This window comes from Acipenser ruthenus, chromosome 22 (genome assembly GCF_902713425.1).
Source record: "Acipenser ruthenus chromosome 22, fAciRut3.2 maternal haplotype, whole genome shotgun sequence".
Taxonomy (NCBI): Eukaryota; Metazoa; Chordata; class Actinopteri; order Acipenseriformes; family Acipenseridae; genus Acipenser; species Acipenser ruthenus.
In genome coordinates, this window is record NC_081210.1 from 4,310,673 (window position 1) to 4,333,489 (window position 22,817).

The 22,817-nt window shown below is 39.2% G+C and overlaps 1 protein-coding gene across 2 annotated transcripts in view; it reads left to right on the plus strand.

The window, feature by feature from the left end:
• LOC117431487 (neuronal-specific septin-3-like) overlaps positions 1–22,817 on the plus strand; it is a 79,740-nt gene that overhangs the window by 2,055 nt on the left and 54,868 nt on the right. The window contains exon 2 of one of the 2 annotated variants that reach the window (XM_034052431.3): positions 12,608–13,951. The exons of the other annotated variant lie outside the window; for it this stretch is intronic. Within the exon in view, the coding sequence (XP_033908322.3) occupies positions 12,608–13,951 (1,344 nt within the window). The remainder of the gene's footprint in view (positions 1–12,607; positions 13,952–22,817) is intronic. 2 annotated transcript variants of the gene reach the window in all.

Consider the following 22,817-nt stretch of genomic DNA (forward strand, 5'->3'; position numbering starts at 1 on the left):
AAAAACTGGATTTGTTTCAATCTCACCACATCTCCTCTTTTGCGATGTATTAGTATGTTAGCACAGATATATTTGAGTCCTTCGGTTATGGCTCTGAACACCAGAGTGTGCAGTTGCTGAATTATGTATATACACAATGACAAAGACAGGAATGGAAATCAAACTCCTATTGCAGAACAGTTTAACCCATTTCAAGTTTTAATACACCCTTAATTGGCCACAGTGTCTGTATAGGTAACAGGCCCAGGTGTGTCGTATTCAATTCCTAGTAAAGCCAGGAATGGATCAAACTGCTATGCAATGGGAGTCCTATTTCCACCTCTGCAAAGACAAATAGGATTTTTTGTTGTTCCCTTATTACTGCAATTTGATACAGACCTTGGATCCTAAGAGGGTGTCCCTTATTTGTTTTCAGGGAAGTTATTTTCATTGGTTCCCAGGGCGCTTAAGAAATTGAAGAGTCCATTGTTTTTTGATTGATCTATATGCTCCACACAAGAACTTTAGCATCCTTAAGTTAAGTTGTCTTTTTAATATTCATAAAACAGCAATTGCAGATTGTGCTGCTATTTAACTCTAATTGATACAGAGCAGGCCTACCTTGTTAACCAATGATGGGGTGAATAAGTAATTAGGGGAACAGGCAGATTCCTTCGTGTGAGAATGTGTACAATGGAGTGAGTCTTTTGTAATGTCCTCTGCAGGATCTTTAAAGTAAAAACAGCCTTGTGTTTTGCTTTGTTTCCTGCATTGTGAATGGGGCAAACCCACTTCAACTTACTTTGGTAACTGGCTCATATGAATGTAGTCTGTAAATTGTACCTGTCAAACTGATTGCCAGCAGGAGATACTTTGCTTTTCAGCTTCCTAACCACAAAACATGTAAGAAAAAAAAGAGGGTGGGTTGAGTGTAAATTCTTCTAGAAGTAAATGTGTGCTGAATATATATATATACTGTGTATATATATATATATATATATATATATATATATATATATATATATATATATATATATATATAAGAATTGGCAGTCCACATAATAGGAAAGCTAATAGGTTAATGTGATTTAAACCCCACCCCCCACCCCCAAAAAATAGTTTCCATTATCCTGTAAGTACTTATTTGCTGTCTTTGCCAGTAAAACTGTAGACATTTAGAGGAACAGTGTTTAACTTATAAAATGCTTGTGCATTAAAAATAAAATAATGTTTTTCATTATCCGGTAAGTTATTCTTTGGTTTTAAATGTGTATATAGTATTGTGTATTAGATTAAACATTTTCTGTAGTGCCGTGCAGATGGCAAATAGTAGGGGTAATGGGCAGACCTGTAGGATGATGCTAATTAAGATCAGTTCACACTAAAGTCTGAACTCACTGCTATGCAGTGGGAGTTGGCTGAGGCAATGGAACTGAATTGGGATACAAGAAAGAAAAGAAAAAAAAACCCTGGACCTGTACCTTGGTTCAGGTGAAGGTTTGTAACTTGCTTCTGGCATGTTGAGGCTATACAGTGTGTTATTGGTCCCCCTCCATTTCCCACAGCTGCAAACAATGAGTTCCCCTGTATACTGAATTTCTCATATACTGTCATCCCCATTGGTGACAGGCAGAAACTCGACGTGGAGCCCAAGCCAAGGTATCGGGTGTATAAAGTTGGGGGGAAGATGCGTAATTTTGTATTTATTTGTAACTGTAATTAGTGCCATATTTATAATATAAGAAATCTATAAACCCATTACTGGCCAAAAGATAAAGGCAACAATTAGTTTGAGTGGGACCCCTCAGGAGAATCTTCCGGTGTTAATCTTCTGTCGTGGCAGTACAGTAGTGTGAATAAAAAGTATTTTATTTTGGTTACAGTGACTTGGGGAATCCCAAATGAGGTATAGAGGAGGTATGAAGGAGCCTTACGCGGAGACAAGCCCAAGTTCCTTATTTGGGCCTGAATTTACACTTCTGCATGGCATACACACAATCAAGCCCAAAAGAATAGCTTTCTCTTTGGGATCAGATCCCGTGGTAAAAGAAACTAAATAAATCCAATGGCAAACATTCCCACTAGAAGTGAAGACACTGAAAAGACATTGGCCGTTGAATTTACAGACATTGCGTTTCTTTTAGTATTCCTAAATTCAGCAGAACTGAATGTTTAAGAGTTCTAGTGGCTTAGCTCATGGTCTTCTCTGTGTCTCTCTCTCTCAACCCTCTTCTGCTCAAACTACAAGACTTCCCTTTTCTTATTTGCTGTTACAATGAAGACACTGAGGTACCCTATGCCGCTACTGGAGGAAATCAAACAAACAAATTAACTGCTCAATGTGGCCGTCTTGGATTAATAATAAAGCACCAGAAGCTACCATTTCCACTGGCGCATTTAACACAACCTGATGTGACTATTCTCATGAACTCTGCAGACTTGGAATGTTGTTTTTTTGCTTAATCTTTCTTACATTCACTTTTTTTTTTGCTTTAGGTATTCTTGTTAACTATTTTTGTTAATTCATTAGCTTGAGTGGACATGGTTGAAATCCCTGACTTTTAGATCCTACAAACGCTTTGCAATGGAACCAGTAAAATAATTTCCAAAGCCAATAAAAGGTAGGGAAATGGCTTCAATACGATCCAGGTGGCCAAAAGTATTTTATTTTCTTTGCATTGGGCACATTTACACACTATTGATGATATTCCAAGAATTTGGATCTGTAAATCTTTTGAGTATAACAATATACTGGCACCACAGAGTAAAGGCATGTTTTAGTGGGTTGATTACTGCAAATGGGGTATAGGTCAAAGGCTGCAGTATTTCAGGATTCCATAAAACATTCAAGTCTTTCTTTCAAATTCAATACAGAAGGGCTTTAGTCTCAGTCATTACTTAGTTGGTAAATAATGTGATTCATGGACCAAATTAATGTATCTTCCTGTTCTAATTTGACCATGTGCTGTGAAACAGTGTAGCATAGTTAAGGTTTTCAGGGACTGCAGCTGAGGACTGAAAGGCTGTGTGGCTTGTTGGTTAGAGGTGAGAAACTGGGAGGCAGGGTAGCTTTAGAGTTAGAGTTGAGATGCTGGAAAGCTGTTTGGTCTAGTGGTTAGATCTGAGGAAGTGTGGCCAAGTGGATAGAGCCTAGTTCTTGGAGGCAGATTTAGGTCAATTGAATAGGGAAGGGTTAAGCACTCGGTAGCCCTATTAAATGTAATTGAGATGGGTGGGGCACCTGGCCTTGCGTAGCTTAAAACTACCATGAATTATGGCCACAGTGGCCGTCGGAGGGCAAACCCCTTGATCTTGGTTACTGGTGTAGCCCTCTAGCTGCTGGTGGCTGTGGATAGAGAGATCTCTCTCTTTGCTGACAAACAGCACAAAATAAAAATAAAGTATTGGGTTTCAGGCCCTTTTCCACATTCCTCTGAGCTCCTGCCATCCCAGCGGGATTTGAAGCATCGGGTCTAAGGCAGCTGTAGGGGGTGGGGGGTTGGTGAGGTAGATGTGGGCATGTGTGTGTTGTGCAGTTAACTCTTTCAATGCAGCTCTGTATCCCCGGGTTAGGTGGAGTCTGGAGACTTTTTTTGACTGTTAGTATTTTTTATTTATTTAAAATAAAAGCAAGCTTCATATAATAATTCTAGTATTCAAGAGAACTTGTACCTTGTATACTAGTACAGTAAGCTGAATTCCTTAGGCTTCTGAACAGCAGCCATGCGCTTGCACTCATTTTATTGTTACCACAACCAACCGTCTATCTGAGGTGTTTAAATTATTATGTCAACCATGTGTAACAAAGCATAACTTCTAAACAGATATATCACAAAACATAATTTGTTCATGATTGACCTTGTCTTTTTCCAGTATGCAGTAAAAACTGAACCACCCACTGTGTTATTTTATTGAGTAACAGTGGTGATTTATGTAACTTTATTGTACCTCCAGGTTTTTTTTTTCTCTACGAACAGTTGATGCACTAGAGGAGAGAAGAAACTGCATATCTGTGTTCAGCATGTTGGCTCTAGCTACTGTGTACAATGAGTCCCAGTGGAGTCAGTTTTTATAGTCTCTTGTACCTTTATATACAAGTCTGGTAAACACTCCTATAGTGCCCCTAAAGCACTTTAATTAGGCAGTTCAGTAATGATGTATTGCACTTCTTTTTTTATGATGTGTAATTAATTGATGTAAGCAGGTATTGTCATGGCCTGATGCTGGTTACCTTAATGAACAGAAACCACTATTTCTCTTATTTAAGTTTGCCATCTTAAAAGCATAGCAATGTTTAATAAAGCATAAGTAAGCATTGTAAAGAATAGCGAGGTATGGTAAAGCATATAAAACCAGGGTAAACTGTGGTAAATGCATCTAAAACATGATAAAACTACAACAATGCCATGCAAAAGTACAGAGGTAAAATTTTATAAGGGTTGAGCCAATTAGTGTTATTCTTTCCAGTGGTGATTTTAACACAATACAATCATTTCTGTGAGTGATTTTTGTTTTGCTTTTCTTCTTTCAGATTTAGTGTATCGCAATCACACACGAGCTGTATGAATTATGCACTTTTTAGTGTAGCTACGTGTTTTTTTAAGAAAGAAACTGAAAAGCAATGAAATCTGAACAGCAAGTTTCCTTTGAACAACGGGATACAGCAATAAAAACCTCAGTGACGTTAAATGCCAGCTGCTGTCAAATATTTTATGAAAAAATAGACAGCATTAAAAAAGAGCCAAGTCTTTTTGGGGCTCCAGGCAAGGGCCTGGGTTTACCTGTTTCCATAGTTACAACCTTGCATAACTGGCAGCTCTGAATTCTGTATCCAGATGTCAGAACAGGTAGGCAGTTTCCACAGGTAAACAGCACACACCTGATGTTGGTGGTGAAGTGATCACAGTAAATGCCGAAGAGGAATGTACAGATTGGTGGGTTTCAGATCAGCTGGAACAAGTCTCTGCCTGTCTGGAAGAATGTGTGCCCAGGAAGACGGAGGGGAGAGCAAACTGGAGCGGCATTGAGTGTGAAGCTAACAGTCTCTCTGCCTCCCAAACCTGCTCGCGCCCTCTTAATTGCAAAATTACAGCGCAAAAGCTTATTTGTCATTTTTTTCCAATATTATCCCCCTCTCAGGAAGTGCCATATACAGTAAATGTGACATCAAGCACATGTGCAACAGAACACTGAAGAGCCTGACTCTTCCAGGCTCTCCACCCTCCTCTTGTATTATATCCCTCTTGCTTTAAATAGTAAGTCCTTCTGCTGTAACCAGCTCAGACAGCGTACTGTGCACAGCATTATAGAATTTTACTGTGTAGAGTCACATGCGGAGGCTCTTTTAACAGGATCTTCGATTTATTTGAGGAAGCATTTTAGACATTCTTTTCCTATTTTAAGATGCAAGCACAGCCTCTCACGTTACCACTAAGATGCACGCTCCTTTTTCATTAAAGGATTTGCGAATGCTGTGTATTATTTACCACAAGCGTATTCCTTACTGTTGCTGCACCCTGGGATCTACGCATTGTTGCTGTTCCTTTTTAACCCTAATCAGGATTAGTTTGATTTATGTTATTCAATGTCCTGATTTCATTAATCAACCTCAGCATTTCTCCTAGATGTATTTTAATATCCAACATCCCTTCTAGCTTGAATAAATAGGGGGATGAGTCTGTTCATACATAACGTATTCCTACGGTTGTGTGCATGGAACATTTTAGATCTCAAGTGCAAAGTTATCACTTTTCTTTTATTTTGATTATTTTGATAACTTTTCTGAAAAGTTATCAAAATAATCAAACATACAAAGAAAACACTTTTATGTTGGTATGACTAGTTAAATTATTTGAAAGTGTTTTTTTTTTTTTTTTGGACTGAAATTATTGAAAAGTCTTTTGAAGTTTGCTACTACAAATTCTTATCAGCTATAATGCAGTCTGTGCCTACGACTGCTGTACACTTCATCCTCACAGTGTGTCACTGTCCCTGATCTATGATATTATGCTTTGAAAGATGAAGGGAGCCTGTCTGACCTCTTGAACTGTGTGACCGTGGCCCTTAAATAAACCATTATATCTGATATCGACACTGAAAAGATTAAGGTGGCACTGTAAGTTTGATGTTTTGAGTTATCTCAATCATTGTTCATCAATACCACCTTAACATACAACTTTGTGACAACGGAAACCACAGTATGCCTTTGTGTCTTAGACCCAAATTTAACCTCCATAAATTAAAGATCAAATTCCATTTTATTCTAGAATTAGGAACCGGGAGGCAGATCTTCGTATAATTAGGCCAGTAAGGAATGTAGTCTTGGTTATAATTAAGCCATAAGCATACTTTTGGTTAGTTGGCATGTGAATATTTTAATAATTTTAGTTGTTCTTCATAAAAAGACCTTTGTTAGTAATTTCTCGTTACTAGCTGACCTTGTGTTATCTATAAGATGATGAAGCATTCTGATGTGCATTTTCATCTACATAGATAATCCCATATATATATATATATATATATATATATATATATATATATATACATTATAGAAGGAATGTTACTTGCCAGTGGCCAGCTGTACATAACAGTGTAGCGCTATCCCAGCTGTCTTCTCTCCTTAACCCATTAAGTTCCATTGTCCTCATTTAAGGATAGGCTCTTTGTAATTTTTTGGAGCATTTTTAACAGGCATCTACCTGTTATTTAAATGTTCACTTTAACTATATTGTTATGATAACTTACTCTAATTTTGTTAACCACAAATGTTAACTATAAATGTAACTGCTGTTTCTGCAGTTTTAATTTCCTACCCACAGCGATGATCAAGCTTAATTTTCTATGTGTTGATCTTCAAATGTCACTGGTCTGATTTACAGGCATGTCTAACTTGACTGGCCTCCGTAGTTTGGAGCCAAAAAGAGGATTCCTTTTTTTTTTCCTGTGAAGAAATATTAATGATATTTCCCTTACAAAAAGATACATTTACCAAGGGGCAATTCTAGCACAAGGGCAACTACAATGGTATCACAGTGGCATAATTTTCATATCTTTATATACCATTGGTATAAGACAAACCTAGTTCACTGTAAATAAGACACCTATAATATAGCAGTTTCACTCAATCCAGGTTTTATTTATGTGCTTGATTAGCCCCAATCTATAGGTAACAAGCTCAGGTATTTTATTAAACTCACAGTAAAAGTAGGAATGAATCAAACTCTTATTTGCATTCCTGCTGTGTGCTACTGTATGAGAACCATTGCACAATATATACTCACGGCATCAAAATTTATGTTGTGTTTTATCGGAACATTTTCTGTTATCTCAATTAACTTTGTGGTGGAGCCTACTAAAGCCAGTAAAGCCATGTGTTTAAATAGCACTAGACAGGATTTTCTAGAAGCATATTGTGCTGAACAGTAGTATGTTAACCTGAGAAAGTCAGGACTGTCACTGTTTGAAACTTTGTTGATTTTGATTCTTGATCAACCCTTAAACTGGGGGTGATGTAAGCATAGGCACGCAGTGCAAAAAATTCAAATTGCATTGTGGCCAGGCAATTATTTTGCACTACGCCCTATGTAAGCTTCATAGCAATGCAAATTACTCAACATGCACAAATAATGATCCGCAATTATGCTAATGAGGGTCTCAATGAGCGCATCGGTCTATTTAGCAGCCACACTTGCAGAGTTAGGATTACAGAGGGCAGTAGGCGCTGTATGACATTTGTGGAGCATGAGAATACAAACCAAAAAAAATGTCAGAGGAAGGGCAGCATGACATCCAGAAATTTGCCTAACACTCTGGAAAAGGTGGATTGGGCTATCCCTCCAGACATTCCAACTGTGGTCTGAAACGAACCAGAGGCAAATTAGTGCAGAGAACACAGTACTTTCACATGTGCAAGGGTAGCGGTCCCTAGATTATCCCTCAATTCAGCTATTAGATCTAGGATGACCTGCGGAGTGAGACGATAATGCTTTAGCACCGCATCCTGCGGCATCCCAAACAAAGTGACCCTGGGATTGAATACGCAGGGTCTTCTTTGACTTGCCCTTCTCCTCTGAACGTGTTCCTGTCTCTCCTCAACAAGAGCCAAGTGTCGCCGCATGAGGAAGTGTACTACAGCAGCCATCCTGAAGCCAATGGCAGGTCTCTACAGGTGTGTGCTTTTATACAGCTCTTAGTTACTCGCTTCTACAATGGTTTACACCTTTGTAAGAAGAGGTGTAAAATTTTTGGAGGGTCAGCAATTGCCTAAGTGCAAGGCAAAATCCTTACATGACATCATAATGTTTGCGCCCGCTTAGTATCCAGATCCTGCCCAATTCTATGCTCTTTTCTTCATTTGAATGCATTTTAATATAATTTTAATGGATTAATGATGACAAAGTGCAAATTTGATAGCGGGTGCAGAACGCCAGGTGAACACCATTCTTTACATATGCTGCATTTTTAGCGGCCAGTAAAATCAGACTTTACAGTTTCTAAACACGATTTACAGCAGCATTTTGGGGGTTTTGCACATGCAAATCACTTTGCGCGTATCCATACATTATTCTATGTATTTAACTGTGCTCCATTTTAATATTGATATTTAACGTAATTGTGGAAGCCCTTAACACGTTGTATTGATCGTAGGTCTAAACCAATTTACCGAAACTTCTGCAATTTGAAAAGGTTGTGGTGCCGAGATGGGGAGAGGGGATCAGAATTAATGGTCCAATCTCTACTTCCGGCCAGGGATAGGGATGGAGGAAATTGTTTACAGTGGGTTTTCCTCCATTGGCAGGGAATGTAAATCAAACAAGGGCCTTGAGAAGCTTCTGAGCTGTGTTCTTCCTTTCCTGTCCTAATAGTGTGCAGTGTGTGTTGATTGAGGCTTGTAGTAACAAGTTGTCAAGCCTGAGTGCTTTCCAAAAGAAGAAGAAGAAGAAATAAACACCTCTGTGTGAAGTACAGTGATAGGGTTGTGCCGAGAGACTGGATTTAGATAATTGTGTTTTAAAGAACTGTTTGTCAAGGGGTTTTATCAACTGAAAAATACAAATCCAAGTAGTGTAGGCCTGATGTCTTCTGTGACTAATGTTTTAGCCAGTGTAACTTGTGAGGGATGCTTGTTATTGCAGCTTTAAAGCTGTCTAGACTCCAGGGACAGGTTCTGGGATACAGTTAATGTTATCCTGTATACCAAATAAATTCAGTACTGGGGAATCTTGTGTGCCAGGAAACCCATTGAAACAGTAATAGGATACATTGTGTATTAATGCTTCCCAATTTTGAATACAATGGGTTAAGTTGTGTGTTGTGTGCAGATGATTACATAAGGGCCTCGTGGATTTTCAGGATGCTCTTTTTCTTTGGTTTTCTTGTTTGTATTGATGATTATTTTTCCAGCATAAGCCCTCCCGTATAGCTCTCAGGGATGGACGAGGCATAGGAAAAACGGCTGTCATTATTATTCAGCAAAGACATACAGTACATTCCAGACCATAAAATAAACATTTACAGATGTGTGGGGTTTGTTGAATAATTTTAATGTCATCACATTCAGTTTTCTGTCAGCTTTTTCCTTTGCTTTTGTTTGTTTTTGGAATAGTATGTGCTTCATTTTGTCACGATATCGACCAGTATTTAAATACTGCAACTATAACTATTCGCATTCAAGTTTTGCGAATAAGGTAGTCATCATACCTTTTAATAATAATTATATTCTGTCTGCACATTTGCCTGTTGTTTGATGGAAAACATCTTATGTTCCATCATTGTACTTTCAGCAGTTTCTTTCTGAGACATGACAAGACTAGACTACCGCACGCAGTCTTATACATTACAGGATGTGAACCAATAACAGTTACAACATCACTGTGACAGTTCAGTAGGATCTATAAAAATAATGTAGACAAGGGTTTATTTTCTAAACCCCTCTGGCTGGTAGGGATCAGAAGGGAGTCTATCAAAAGGATCACGAAGCACTGTGGCTGAGACATAAAAGTTGTAACTGCAGTTAATCCTAACTAGGAAATGTCAATAAAGATTGTACAAAGTATTTGGAAACAATCTAGCTGACTTGACAGATAATTAAAGGCTTTTCCTTGCTGCCGTTTAAAAACACATTCAGGAATTCCGGGCAATGCAGTAACACTATGAAATACATTTTCCAGATGAAGTTTACTGCAATCTATGGCTTTTTAAAATTATAGGGTGTGTATTGTTTTATTCTGGTCCAATTTGAAAGAGCAGGATAGTAGATATTTGACTTGGTTATGAACATGGAATTGCTTTTTTGGATCTTTGTGTTTCCTGCTAGAAGATATTGGTTGATAAAGGTGAGATTAAACTCAGAAAAGGTTCTGTCAGGAGTCTGTTGCTTAGGAAAGGTTTGCTACACACCAAACTATCGTTTTTGATAGTTAAGCTTTTTGTTTTATAAATGAACTGTATTCCTCTCTTCCTGCGCCAGCCCCAACTCCCACTCTCTCACCCCCCTCTCTCAAGTCAACTGGCAGAGAACAATAGGCCTCATTCTTTTCCAAGTGCCTTGGGGCAGCAGCAGTGCTGGGATTACCATCTCCTTTCCTGCTTCTCCCCATCACCACGCTGAGCCTTGCAAACAGCTGGGCCCTGCCATTAGTTTTATTCACCTTTGGCTTTAAACACACAGCTCGTGGCCAGGGCTTGCATTCCATGGATCTTCGGCCAAGGCACTCTCATTCCAAGTCTGCCGCACTGTCCCCAAATACCCTTTCCCTGTAAGCACTTAGCTTGTGGCTCTGAAAATCTATGCCGTATGTTGTGAAACATATACACACGCACACACACGTGGCAGCAGTACTTGTACACTCATACACATGCTTGTAGTTTTAAAGTTGTTTTTTGACTTCAGTGTTGGGTGTTTTTGATTAGGTCATCATTAATATCACCATCTATCGGTCTCTTTCAATTTGGAGACAACCTGAAGATCTCCCTCTTTTAGTTTAGTCCCTTTGGTGGTATTCCACTGATACCTTAAATCAGTATGTGGTTTTTTTTAATATATATATATATATATAGAAAACATACACTACCCTTACAAAGTAAAAATCATTCCCCATGCCAGATGTACAGAGTTTCTACAAGAGCAGAAAACCAGTTGCATAAACACAACATGCAAACACAGGTGTTGCAGAGATGCCCCAAGGAAGCTAGTGATTTATTTATTTTGTATTGTTATTCTGAGCTTTTATAACCTGTTTTTAGACACACAGCACATCTCTGAGTGATGTCATGCAAACATTAAAGGAAGATCAAAAAGTTAGAGGTGTAATTGCTGCTTAACTTCTGACACTGTTCTGTGGAACACTGCACTGAAGCTTGGCTTGTCTATCCATTTTCCATCTGTTTGTCTCAAGAAAGGAACTTTAAAAATGGAAAAATGCTAAACTTTCACAAGTTACATGTAAAACCTCTTGATGGATTGGCATCCTTCAGGAACGCAATGTGTTAGGAATGGGTTTTATTTTCCAAAGTGGTCAACAAGTTTGCTATCATTCAAGTTAAACAGGGGTTACAGAAGGGACCTTTACAATACAGTCTTAAAATACTTTGAAACAAGGCTTCTGAAATGGTTACTGCCACTATAAACATGATTTAAATTCAGATTTTGCATCCCAGGCTGAATGGTGTTGATCCGGTATAGTTCAAAGCCTATTCATTTGTGGCTCTTTGGTAGCTGTGAGTGATGGTTGCTCAGGATATCTGTAGAGTGCTGTATGAGAAAGCTTGAGGCTTATTGTTGTGCACATACTGTGTGCTGGTATGACAAAAGTCTTAAGTGGAGCAAATAAAGTCCTGAACCTCATCCTGATTTAGTTTGGAGGAGTGGTGTAAAGCTTGTCCCTATCCTGTGCATGTTAACAAAACTCAAGAATCACTCTACATGTTGTGTTTTTTTTTTCTTTCAAGGAATGCATTCACATCAATGTTAATAGAAATGGACATTATTCTGCCAATAATCCACTTATCTGTGGGCCACTAATTTGAACCCTGATTGACTGCTGTTTGCTTTGGAAGCCCAAAATTGGGACAGTAAACCTTTTCATGGCTGGAAAGTATTTAAATAAGTGCTAGTGTATTTACATGGAGCTAAATTGTTTGTCCAGAATATGCCATACAATAATACATCCATTTTATTAACAAAAAATGATGGGAAGTCTGACAATTCCAGGAGTCAGGAACCAACACGTGGAGCATATCATAGTACAGAAAAATACATTGTGTGTTGGTTGAAAACAGCATTTGTCAATATGGGGGTATAAGCTGGAATATAAATACATACCAGACTTCATATGGACATGCTTTTATGGCATAATGGCTGTTTTATATCATGATGTGTTTTGAATTATGAAGTGTAAGTAGACAGTGTGAAAAATGTTTGTTTGTTGAATTTCTATAATCTAATATACCAATAATTTGAGATCGTAAGTAAATTTTCTACAAATAAGACTTGAGCCGGTTTGTGCTAATCGGTCCAGACTTCTGGCCCATCAGTATTAGCACGACACTCTACTTTTTGGTCTTGATTTAACAACTTGGCCACATTGCTCTGCAGTATGTATATTTATGTTTTTATTTCTTACCACAGCATTGAAGAGATCCTTCGACACTGACAATGTGGACGATATCCCTACATTTTCTCCCACCTCTCCCCTCAACTCTCCCTTCAGCCCCTCACCCAGCACCCTTATCCTGACCAAGACCAATGAGGGCAGAGGACCTACCGCCCACATCCAGCCAACTTACCAGTCAAGGATCAGCATCAGCTCTAGCCCGGCCCCCAGTCCAGTCATAAAGAACAAAATGGTATCAAGCCTTTCCTTCAACCGAGGTTCCATGGCCATGGCCAAAACTAACGGTAACACTGGGTCCAGCATCACTCGGGTCTCCTCCTTCCAGACCAAGTTTAACCCCAATGGCTTCTCCTCGTCCTGTGGGCCGGGAAGCGACAATGACAGCCTCCATAGCTCCACCTCCAGCCTGGAATACCAGGCATCCTCCAAACTCGGCTCCTGCGCCAGCCCTCCCCAAAGCCCAATGGGGATGAGCGACTTCAAAGCCCAGCGCATCTGCAGCCCAGCACTACAGAAGTTCTCCTCCCATGGCAACATGTTCCATTCTGAAGCAGAGCCACCTCTTGTCTTGCCCGCAGAACCCATGGGGGTGAACCACGGTTCAATGCCTTCTCTGGATCTACGCATCACTGAAAGTCGAGGGGCTGGAAATGCCAGATCACCAAGCATGGGGTACCGCAGCACTGGTCCCACTTGGAATGCTGCCTCTCTCAGGCAGAACTCCGGGCCTCTTGGAAGGGAGCCCTCTTTCACTTCCGGTACCCAGTCTCCCAAACCAAAGGAACCCACAAAATTGAACAAATTTCCTCTGGATCTTGATAACCTGGTGGCCAAACCTCAAGAAGCTCCAAAGGAGGCTTTCCCTAAGCAAGCCCCTAGATCCCACCCCAAGTTGAGCAGCCCCACCAGCTCAACCAGCCCTGCCGTCTCCATCAGCAGCTTGGAGACTGTGGCAGCAGGGATCCACAGCAAAACAGCCAAAGCTGGCTCCATGCCCCCTCCAGGGCGCTTCCCAGTCCCCAGTGTCAGTGAGTCTCCTGTCCAACTTTCACCGCCCCAGACACCCCAGTTCCGTCTTGTCTCGCAGCCCCAAGTTGTGCAGCTCTCCCCAGTAGCTCAGCCCCCAACTGTCCAGGGCATGGTTACCCAGAAACCCCAGATCAGCGAGGAGCCTGCCCAGGGGCCCCCTCCACAGAAGGACAGTGTAGGCTCCATACTTCAGAGAATCGCCTCGTTTTCTCGAGCTGACAACACAGGAGGACCCAGGCCAAAGGAGAACAAATACCATGGAAACAAGCAGGAAAGGGAGGAGCCGCCAGGTCAGAGGGAGGCTGAACAGAGAATGAAGAAGCTGGAAGGTAGGAATTGTATTTTTTAATTAGAATGAGAAATGGGAATTTCTATACTTTGACAAGAATATAAATTCGGATGATGAGGTACTAAGTGTTTTTTGGACTGCAAGTAAAGACACAGTACTAAAGTGTTGAGCTTATGGACTGTACTTGAAGGAAATGGGAGAGTCTGGGACACTTTGAACTCCAGGACCTTGTAATGGTAGTTACGATTTTGTTTTCTAAACCTGCTCCATAACTACTTATTAATGACCTGCCTTGTCCTGATTCATTTTAAGTGCCACGTTTCATTGTAAAAGTAAACTGTTAAGTTTTGGAAGAAAAGCGGTTTAGTTTCCACATTATCAGATTTGTTTTTTCCCTCAGCCCCTCATGAAAGGAAGTCTTTACTTGTTAGGATCACCAGACATCCCGGTTTAGCTGGGACAGTCCTGGTTTTCCATCAAAGGTACCAGTGTCCTGACATTTTTCTAAAAATCTGAAAGTCCCGGGTTTCATCAACGTCCTGTAGGGCGACACACTCTAAATACCTTTTGTCAAAATAACGTAAACAACCACTTCCTATTTAATTTAGTTTATAGCACCTGCAGTGATAACAAAATAAAAGTAAAAAAAGCCACTAGGTTAATCGAGAACATTATTTTCATAAAGTGATTAACACAAACATACATGCTTATTCCTCAGTGCACCATGCATTTTCATTTAGTTTATATTCAATATGGATCTGTCTGCAATTATGTGTAATACAGTAATTTTGTAGCTGTTCAGTTCTGGCGGGATTTAGACCAAGAAAAATGCCAAAACATAAATGTGTTTTTTTAACCAAACTCTACAGAGATTATTATTATTATTATTATTATTATTATTATTATTATTATATAATAATAATAATAATAATAATAATAATAATAATAATAATAATAATAATAATAATAATAAAACACACTAAATAGCTGCTTAAAAAAAAGAAAAAACCCCTATATTTTAATGATTTAATTAGTCAATTATTTAACAATGTGTCCCAGTTTTGAGCTTTGAAAATCTGGTCACCCTACTACTGGTTCTAGTTGAGAAAACAACCATCAATTAATTTAAAATACCCTCTTGTGCCCTCTGCAATACAGTGATTAATTATTAATACAGACCACACAAACTGCAAACAAGAAAGCTTTTTTCTTACACACGAGTACACATTTTTCACAATATATTTCAAAGGGTTATGTTGCAAAACGTGTAGGAAAAAAACTAAAGTATGCTTTTGGCATAATGTACAGTAAATATCTGGGAAGCTATGCACATTGGCTTGAATTAATGCTTTAACAAATGCATTCATAACACATACATATTAATAAACTTCCCCTTGCTTGCAAAATAATCCATTTGACCCAAAAATGAATTCAGAAATGACAAAGAACCCCTTTCAGGACCTCGCTTTGCTTCTTAATGACTATACAGCTGTGGATGAGTAAATCTTTTAATATGCTAACTCCTTTACACTGGTTCTTTTGAAAAAAAAAAACAATACATAAATTGTACCCATATTGATTGCAAGTTCTCAAAATATGTGTCCGGGCCTCATGTGTGTGCGCACGCACACTGCCTGTGTCTCCCAGCCCCCCTGGCTGTCATACCTCACAGCCCCTGCAAGCCTGGACATGATGGCCGTGCTGATAAGAGTGAAGCAGCGCACATGCTGCAGGCCCGGATGACAGCCCTCCTGAGCTGCGGAATGTTAGTTTTGGACCACAGCCACTGGCTTATACGGAGTGCAATTTATAATTTCCAGAGGAAGAAAAAAAAAAAAATATTGGCAACTCTGTTATCTGAAATATGCGAAGCTGAAGGGACTCTCTTGTGTAAAATCATAAAGCTTCACGTCTAGTTTATGTTAAGACGCTTGAGTGGGGATGACTGTCCACGTCTTTTCACAGAGTATTTCATCCCTGACACTGGGGTCTTGGGATGGGGGATCCTGAGGTCCTGCTAAATGCAAGACGGCATTGTCAGGGGTCTTGGGATTGCAATAAAACTTCTGTACAATAAATACTTTTAGAAAACCAGCAGGCATTTGCTGTAAGTAGCCATTTTACTGGAAGAGTAATTTAGGTCTGTAATTCTGCAAGGCATCTACTCCATATGCCTATGGCAAGAGCAGCTGTGTAGACCAGGGGCTGTCATAGGAATTGAAACTGTAAGTCACAGGTATGGAAACCTATCCATTGTAATGTCTGTATCTGCAGCTGTCAAGTGAAAAAACACATCGCTGCTTGATTGTGGGGAAACTGATAAAATCGCCTTTTGCTAGTATCTTGTACAAAGTGAGCTCAGTCATTGGATAGTTTTCTGCTGCGTATTTTGGTTAAGTATGTGATAGTGCTGTATTGTTCTCCTAGGTTGCTTTTATTAGCTTGGCGCCAAGAGGAAGATTTCCAAACGTCATTTTATAGGAATCTCCCTTATCTGGTATCTCGCTTTAGCAATTACAGCAGCGTGGCTATCAACATTGCAGAGTTAGATTTAAGGTCTCACAACAAGACTTACAATGCATTACTGGATCTCTTTTTCCATTGGTTTTAAAGAAAATGTTGCACTAAAACGTTTCCAGTTATAAACGTATACTCTGCACGAATCTTAATACTCTTGACTTCACTGATTCTGGGGCTGCAATGGCTTTTTGAACCTGGGCCCACAAATACATATTTATTCACCTGCCAAATTCCCTGTTTTTTAATGTAATGTAATTTAATTTCAGTAATCCGTGTTTCGCTCGTGGCTGTTATGAAAACAATGGCACCCTTAACTGAACCAGTCCTGTTTCCATAACAGCCCCTTATTTGGCAAAAACACCAAACTGCGTACAAGAAACATGAATTTGGTGCCACAGCTTCATGGAGTCCGGACAGCTTCTAATGCCATCACTGGGTTGTAGCTGCATTTGTGTCACACATGGAATCATTCTTATTATTTATTTTTAAAATCTTGTTTAATAGAAGATGCTATGATCATAACTGGCTTTGATCTGCTCTCCTTGTTTCAGCTGTCAGTTTCCATGGTGACCAATTATACCTAGTTTGCCATGCCACGAATACTCCAGAAATTCTTGGCGTGACAAACTAGGTACAACTGGTCACGAGATTTGAAACACCTCATGCAGACCCATGCTGAAGCCATTTTGCAGGAAGCATGGTACAATATTACATTAACTTTTTCATTATGCATTACCTCAAGGGTCTCCAGTTACAAACAGTACTTTTTGTAAATTACACATTTAATTGTGAATTTGCAATGTAATTGGAGACAAATGCCAGCAGTTTTTAATCAGTTTTTAAGATTGAATTAAAGCTTGTTCAGATTTCTAACCAGTTGCTAGGTGACAGTAATTGCAGGTATGTGCCTAATAGAGGGATTGTCGAAAGGGATCAAGCTGTTAGGTTGGGAGTGTGGAAATGTACATTCTCTTGGAGTTTGAATCAATAATAAAGACCTGTGTACTTGAGTGAAGACAAGCCCCCAGGTGGAGAAAGGAAGTAAAGAGGGAGTAAACTGGAAAGAGCCTCATTCTTGTAAGATGCCCTTGTAAAGCTGACACACTGTAGCTTTAAGATGGATAGACTTGTTTGTTTTTGACATTAGCAGATATTACCCTGCAACAGGAACCCAGGTTCCAGTCTTCAGTGCTTCTACAAAGCAGCCAACACCAGACACATTATGAGCTGTGTGTACCTGCTCATTTATTATGGTTCGCAATAGCCAAGACCGCAGGTTTTATTAATTGTGCTCCTCTTGAGTAAATCACTCAGCACTAAGCAGGTTTATATTGTTTCAATTAAAATTCCTTTCCCCGGCCAAAATCTGAGCTTTCCATCTAAGTATTTCTTATCGCTTCCACCCGGCTGTTTTTTTTTTTTTATTTTCCTGCCGCTGCCAGGTAAAGAGAGGTAGTGGATAGTGCTTAGTGGAGTTGTTTTTCCTTTAAAAGGAAGGTTTTGTTTTCTGTCCATGATGTTGATGATAATCGATCCCCCCCCCCCCCCCCCCCCAAAAAAAAAAATTGTGTGCAATTTTCCATACAGAGCACACAAATTCTAGCTGGATTTTTTTTTCTGCAAATCTTCAAAAACAGTGGTTTTTTTTAACGTTGCTGTACATGTTGAAAGGTTTAACCAATACATTTTTCGGATTCAGTGCTACAGAGTGAATAACGGATCTCCTTTTGGTTACTAAGGACCTGTCATGTAATAACTATAACTAAAGGATGCGTTTGGTGTACTTGGAGACAACAGTCTTCCTCGATGCTAAAAAATCTACATGGCGGGACTTGAAACGCGGCCATGCACAGCCGGGTACAGTATGCCTGTGTTTACGTTATCCTGTCATGTCTGTCACTCTGTGGTGTGCAAGTGTGTTCTTTATTTTTAATAAGCAAGACAAAAGTACATTGGAGAAGGTATTTCAGATTCAGGTTGTATACAATTACACAACCACATTATTCTGTATTGCAGGAGATCAGGTAACAAAAACTTCCTGTAGGGAGACTTGGAATCTGGCATTGTTTTGTACATGAATAATAAAAATAAGACTTAAACTCCTTGACTATGTACAGCTGTTGATGGGTGCCAGTTTCTGGAATTTAAGCCGCTTCCCTGTGCCAATTTTTTTTTTCTTTTCTTTTTCACTCCAAATCATTTCATGAGAGCCATCTGTGCCAATAGGGATGCATGAGCAGAGTAAGACAGACTATAAATTGAGATGACCACATTTAAAATGCACATATTGCTATACCTATGTTATTTAATTGTGATATTAAACTAGTTTTCAGTGAGAACAGGACTGAACTCTTGGCTGTTGAAGTTATTAGCATAGCAGCACAGAAAAGGTCTTGGTGAAAATTTGGTTTAAGCCACACAACTCAAATAACACCTACACAATACATTTGAGAGAACTGAATAGGATACTGATGGAAATTGTACACCTTTTTATCTATGAAGCTTTTAACCCTAAAGAGAACATTGTTAAACCAAAATGAAACAACAAAAAACACTTTGATCAATGTAAACGATGCATGGATGTGGTAATGTTTAGTGACAGTGAGTGATGACAGTCGTAGCTGCTGTCTTTCACCTGGCACCCTGCCCTTTGCCCTGTTAATCGTGACTGATTTAAAGGATGAGTTTTGCTGTCCAATCAGATGCCAATCAGCCTGTCAACCTTTAGGAGTTGTAATAACTTGGAATCCACAGAGGGCCGTATTCCCTTCCAGACCATCTATTTTCTAAGAAAACAAACAGTAATGGATGCATGTTGGAAGGTATTATTTCACTCCAAATCACCATTAGTTGAATTTAAGGAAAAACAACACAACCACCAATTACAATACTACTTAAAGCTTGGGTTGGATACCTTTTATTGGGTGCATTTTTCCTTTCTGAAAAAAAATGGTGTAAATTATAATTTGGAGTTGAGGTTTGAGAATGTAGACCACTACTATATGTTTTGGATGAGGGAGTGGAAGTGGTGTGGGGTGGGGTTCATCCATACTGATGCTTTGTTTTGATAAAGGTGAGGCTGGTTTTATGGTTACATTTCAGCCCATGCCAGAAGGTTTTAAATTACTGTATGTTTAAATCTGCAGTCATGTTCTCAAGTGTTTGTGCGCAATTCTCATAAAACAGTAGGGCAGTCATACTCATACTGTATATCATACATAAACCTGTCCCAGAGAAATGGCTTTAAGCTTGTTTAAATGGGATTCAAATGTTTTCTGCTATTAAAGATTTCTGTACTGCCAGGGTTTAGATTTTAAGAGATTTAGTCAACATTCCAGACAGTCAAAATATGTTCCGAATTGTGTATGTATTTGCTGTAAATTAAGAGCAGTAAAAATGTTACACACTGTTTGCACTTGCCAAACAAGGCTAAAGCGTTTTAGCAGAAGCTGACTGCTAAGCTGTTATCAGTTAGAGCTTGTGTTTATAGGAGGCTTTACAACCACAGTTGCCTGAACAGCAATGCACGTCTGTGTGCTGCGTTTGTAATTTGCATCTAATTGTAACCGCTTAAATTTGGAAAGAAGTCCCTTTTTTATTTATGTGATTTATTTTATTTCAGTCCAAATCCATGTTTCCCACCATAAATGGGAACAATATCTGCCAAGATTTAAAACCCCTCTGCTGATTATTTAAATCAGCTACAGACGCAGAATCTCATCCCTGGTTCTGCCGAATCCACAGTGCAGCCGCAAAAACAGAGCACTTCAACTCAAACTGGTCACACGCACACAAAGTCAACTGAGGACTAAATAGCATGGCAGTTTGTCAGAGAAAACTGATATGGAGATGGTCTGTCAGGTGTAATATTTTCCCCTTCCTCACTTCCCCTAAGGAATCTTTTAAAAAGCTATTTTTGCATAAATAATTAGTAAGAATGGTTACATTTAAACAAGTGAATATTATAAGCAGAAATAACAATTAAGAATAACACACAAAAAAAAAACACAGTAATAGAATATTAAACTGTTAAGAATAGCCTAGTGGGAGAATGGCGATTACATAAAGTTTCTCTTGTAACTGATGCCTATGAAGCATGGTAGGTTTTACAGTTGCTGATGTGGGCAGGGTGGCCTGCAACTGAGATTGTTTTAAATGTCTGAATCCTGTGTAAGTGTTTAGTATGGAATCAATAAGTCGGTGTTCAGGAACAGTTTTGTAATTCTTCTTTTTGGTATATGGGTAGGATGAATAGTTGTTGTGGTTGTTTTGTAATTCGGTTCATTTTTGTGAATCAAGCTTCTCTTTCTTCCCTGGTTTCATGTTGACTCTTGTAAAGAACTGACAGGAGAATAGAGCAAAATTTATTCTGCATTTAATTACAGTGATTTTAGGGAATAAATTCTTCACCAGCAGATGTTTACAGCCAGCTACCATTAACCCTTACAGATCAGGCAGATTCTTTTGGGGAAAACTTTCTTGAGTTGAATTCTTTTAATGCTTTTATTTGAAATCTTTATTTATGTATTTCTTTTTAATATGTAGTGTATCTTAGCATTGACATAGTGGTGGCAATAGCAGCATTTTTTTTCTTTAATAAATAAAGCAGTAATTCTGAGTGCCTGGTTTCAATGCTGTGATTTGGACAAATTTTTTCTATAGTGGCTATCAGCCTCAACAGAAAGTGTCTGTTCAGCTCACTAGCACACCCATGAAAGTTGGTGAGTACTTTTACACTTTAGTCACCCTATCAGAAGTATGGATCCCTAGTAGAAACACCACTATTTTTACTCACCCTAGCAGGGGAGCTGCACTTCAGTTGTGCTGGTGTAAACTTGTCTTCCCAATGGCAGATTAGCTTTGGAATTTGAGCACCCTTGCCAGTAGAAGGGTCAATGTAAACATTATTGCTGTTTTCAGTCACTGTAACAATGTCACTGTGATGGAAGTACCACTGTGCCATTGCTCCTTTATGGGCTTGGGTCACATTCATAGAATTCGAATAACTTGGCCTAAGTCGATGTATTCAAACACAAAGTAGTGTTAATTTGTCAGCAGATATCTCCTGAAGGTCTTTAATTTCAGACTACAGATATACAGAAGAGATTACTGTATCCACTCCACCTATTTGCCATGCAGTGGCCTGAAACAAAGTGGCTTTGTGTTCCCTCAGTTTTAGGTGTGTACCCAAAGGCTCTGCTCGAAGATCGAAGCATTGCTGAGTTGTTCCTCAGTTGTCTCAAAGTGTTTCAGAGTAGTTTGTTAATTGTGAGATCTGGGCTGCTAATTGAAGTCTGCAGCCGTAAGCATTTGCCGGGATGATATTCACTAGAGGGTGTCACATCGCACCTGTGTGTGAATGACTCTGAATATCGCACCAAATGGCTCACAGCAAGTAAGCCTCTGCTAGTTTGGACTTTTAACGCCAAGACATTAAACTAGGCAGTCCTGTCTGGTAGTTAGAGCACAGAACTAAAAGCCAGCAGACTACAGGTCCTAACCCAGCAGTGAAAGCAGATGCAATAATGCATTCTCGTATTAGAAAGACTGTTGTATTTGAAATCTGTGTAGCAAAATAAATAGTGCTTTGTAAAAAAAAAAAAAAAAAGTTTGCATATAGTACAGACTTGTATGTTTTACTTACAGTATATGCAGTACATTTTTGCATACCGCGTGGAAGTGATGGTCAGCTGGAGGGCTTGGTGTTTTTAAACATGATTTCATCTTTCAGGTAATTTGTCCTTTTATTGCAGGTGTGTTTAGGAAGATGCATTTGTACACATACTACAATAAGGCTTAAAACCTATGTTAAAAAGACCAACTTCACTAACTTAGATCTTAGACAAGGATATAGAGCATACGAAAATGGCAAAGAGAAACAGATGAGAGAGCAAAGATATGGAATGAGAGAGGGAGAGAAAGGTAATTTTATCCCACTGTGGCTCTGGCTCTCACTCTCATTGATGTGACAAGGGCAGGTGGTTTGGATTTACTGGGTTATGCCTAATCTGGAATTTAGTAGCTTTGAAGTGGTGACGTTCCTTTTGTAAAACCAAACAAAAGATAATTTGTCCGACAAATTTCCCAAAATGACCTGTGAGAAACTTCCTGTTTTGAATCTCCTGTTTTAAATACGTCTTTTTTTTCCCCCCCTCAGTAACATATTTTGTGTGAATGAAAGAAAATGATTTTATAGTTCCGGAAGGCTAGGTTTTTGCTGTTGCACCCAAATCGTGCCCCATTACCTGAAACAGGTAGAACTTGCTGGTTTTGTCTGTCTCCACAAGTGGTTTGATGTTTAGCCGGGAAAATACTCTGCTTTTGCTTAATGTGATGGCACACCAGACAAGAGACAAGACAGATGGAATCCGTACCTGATTCGGGGA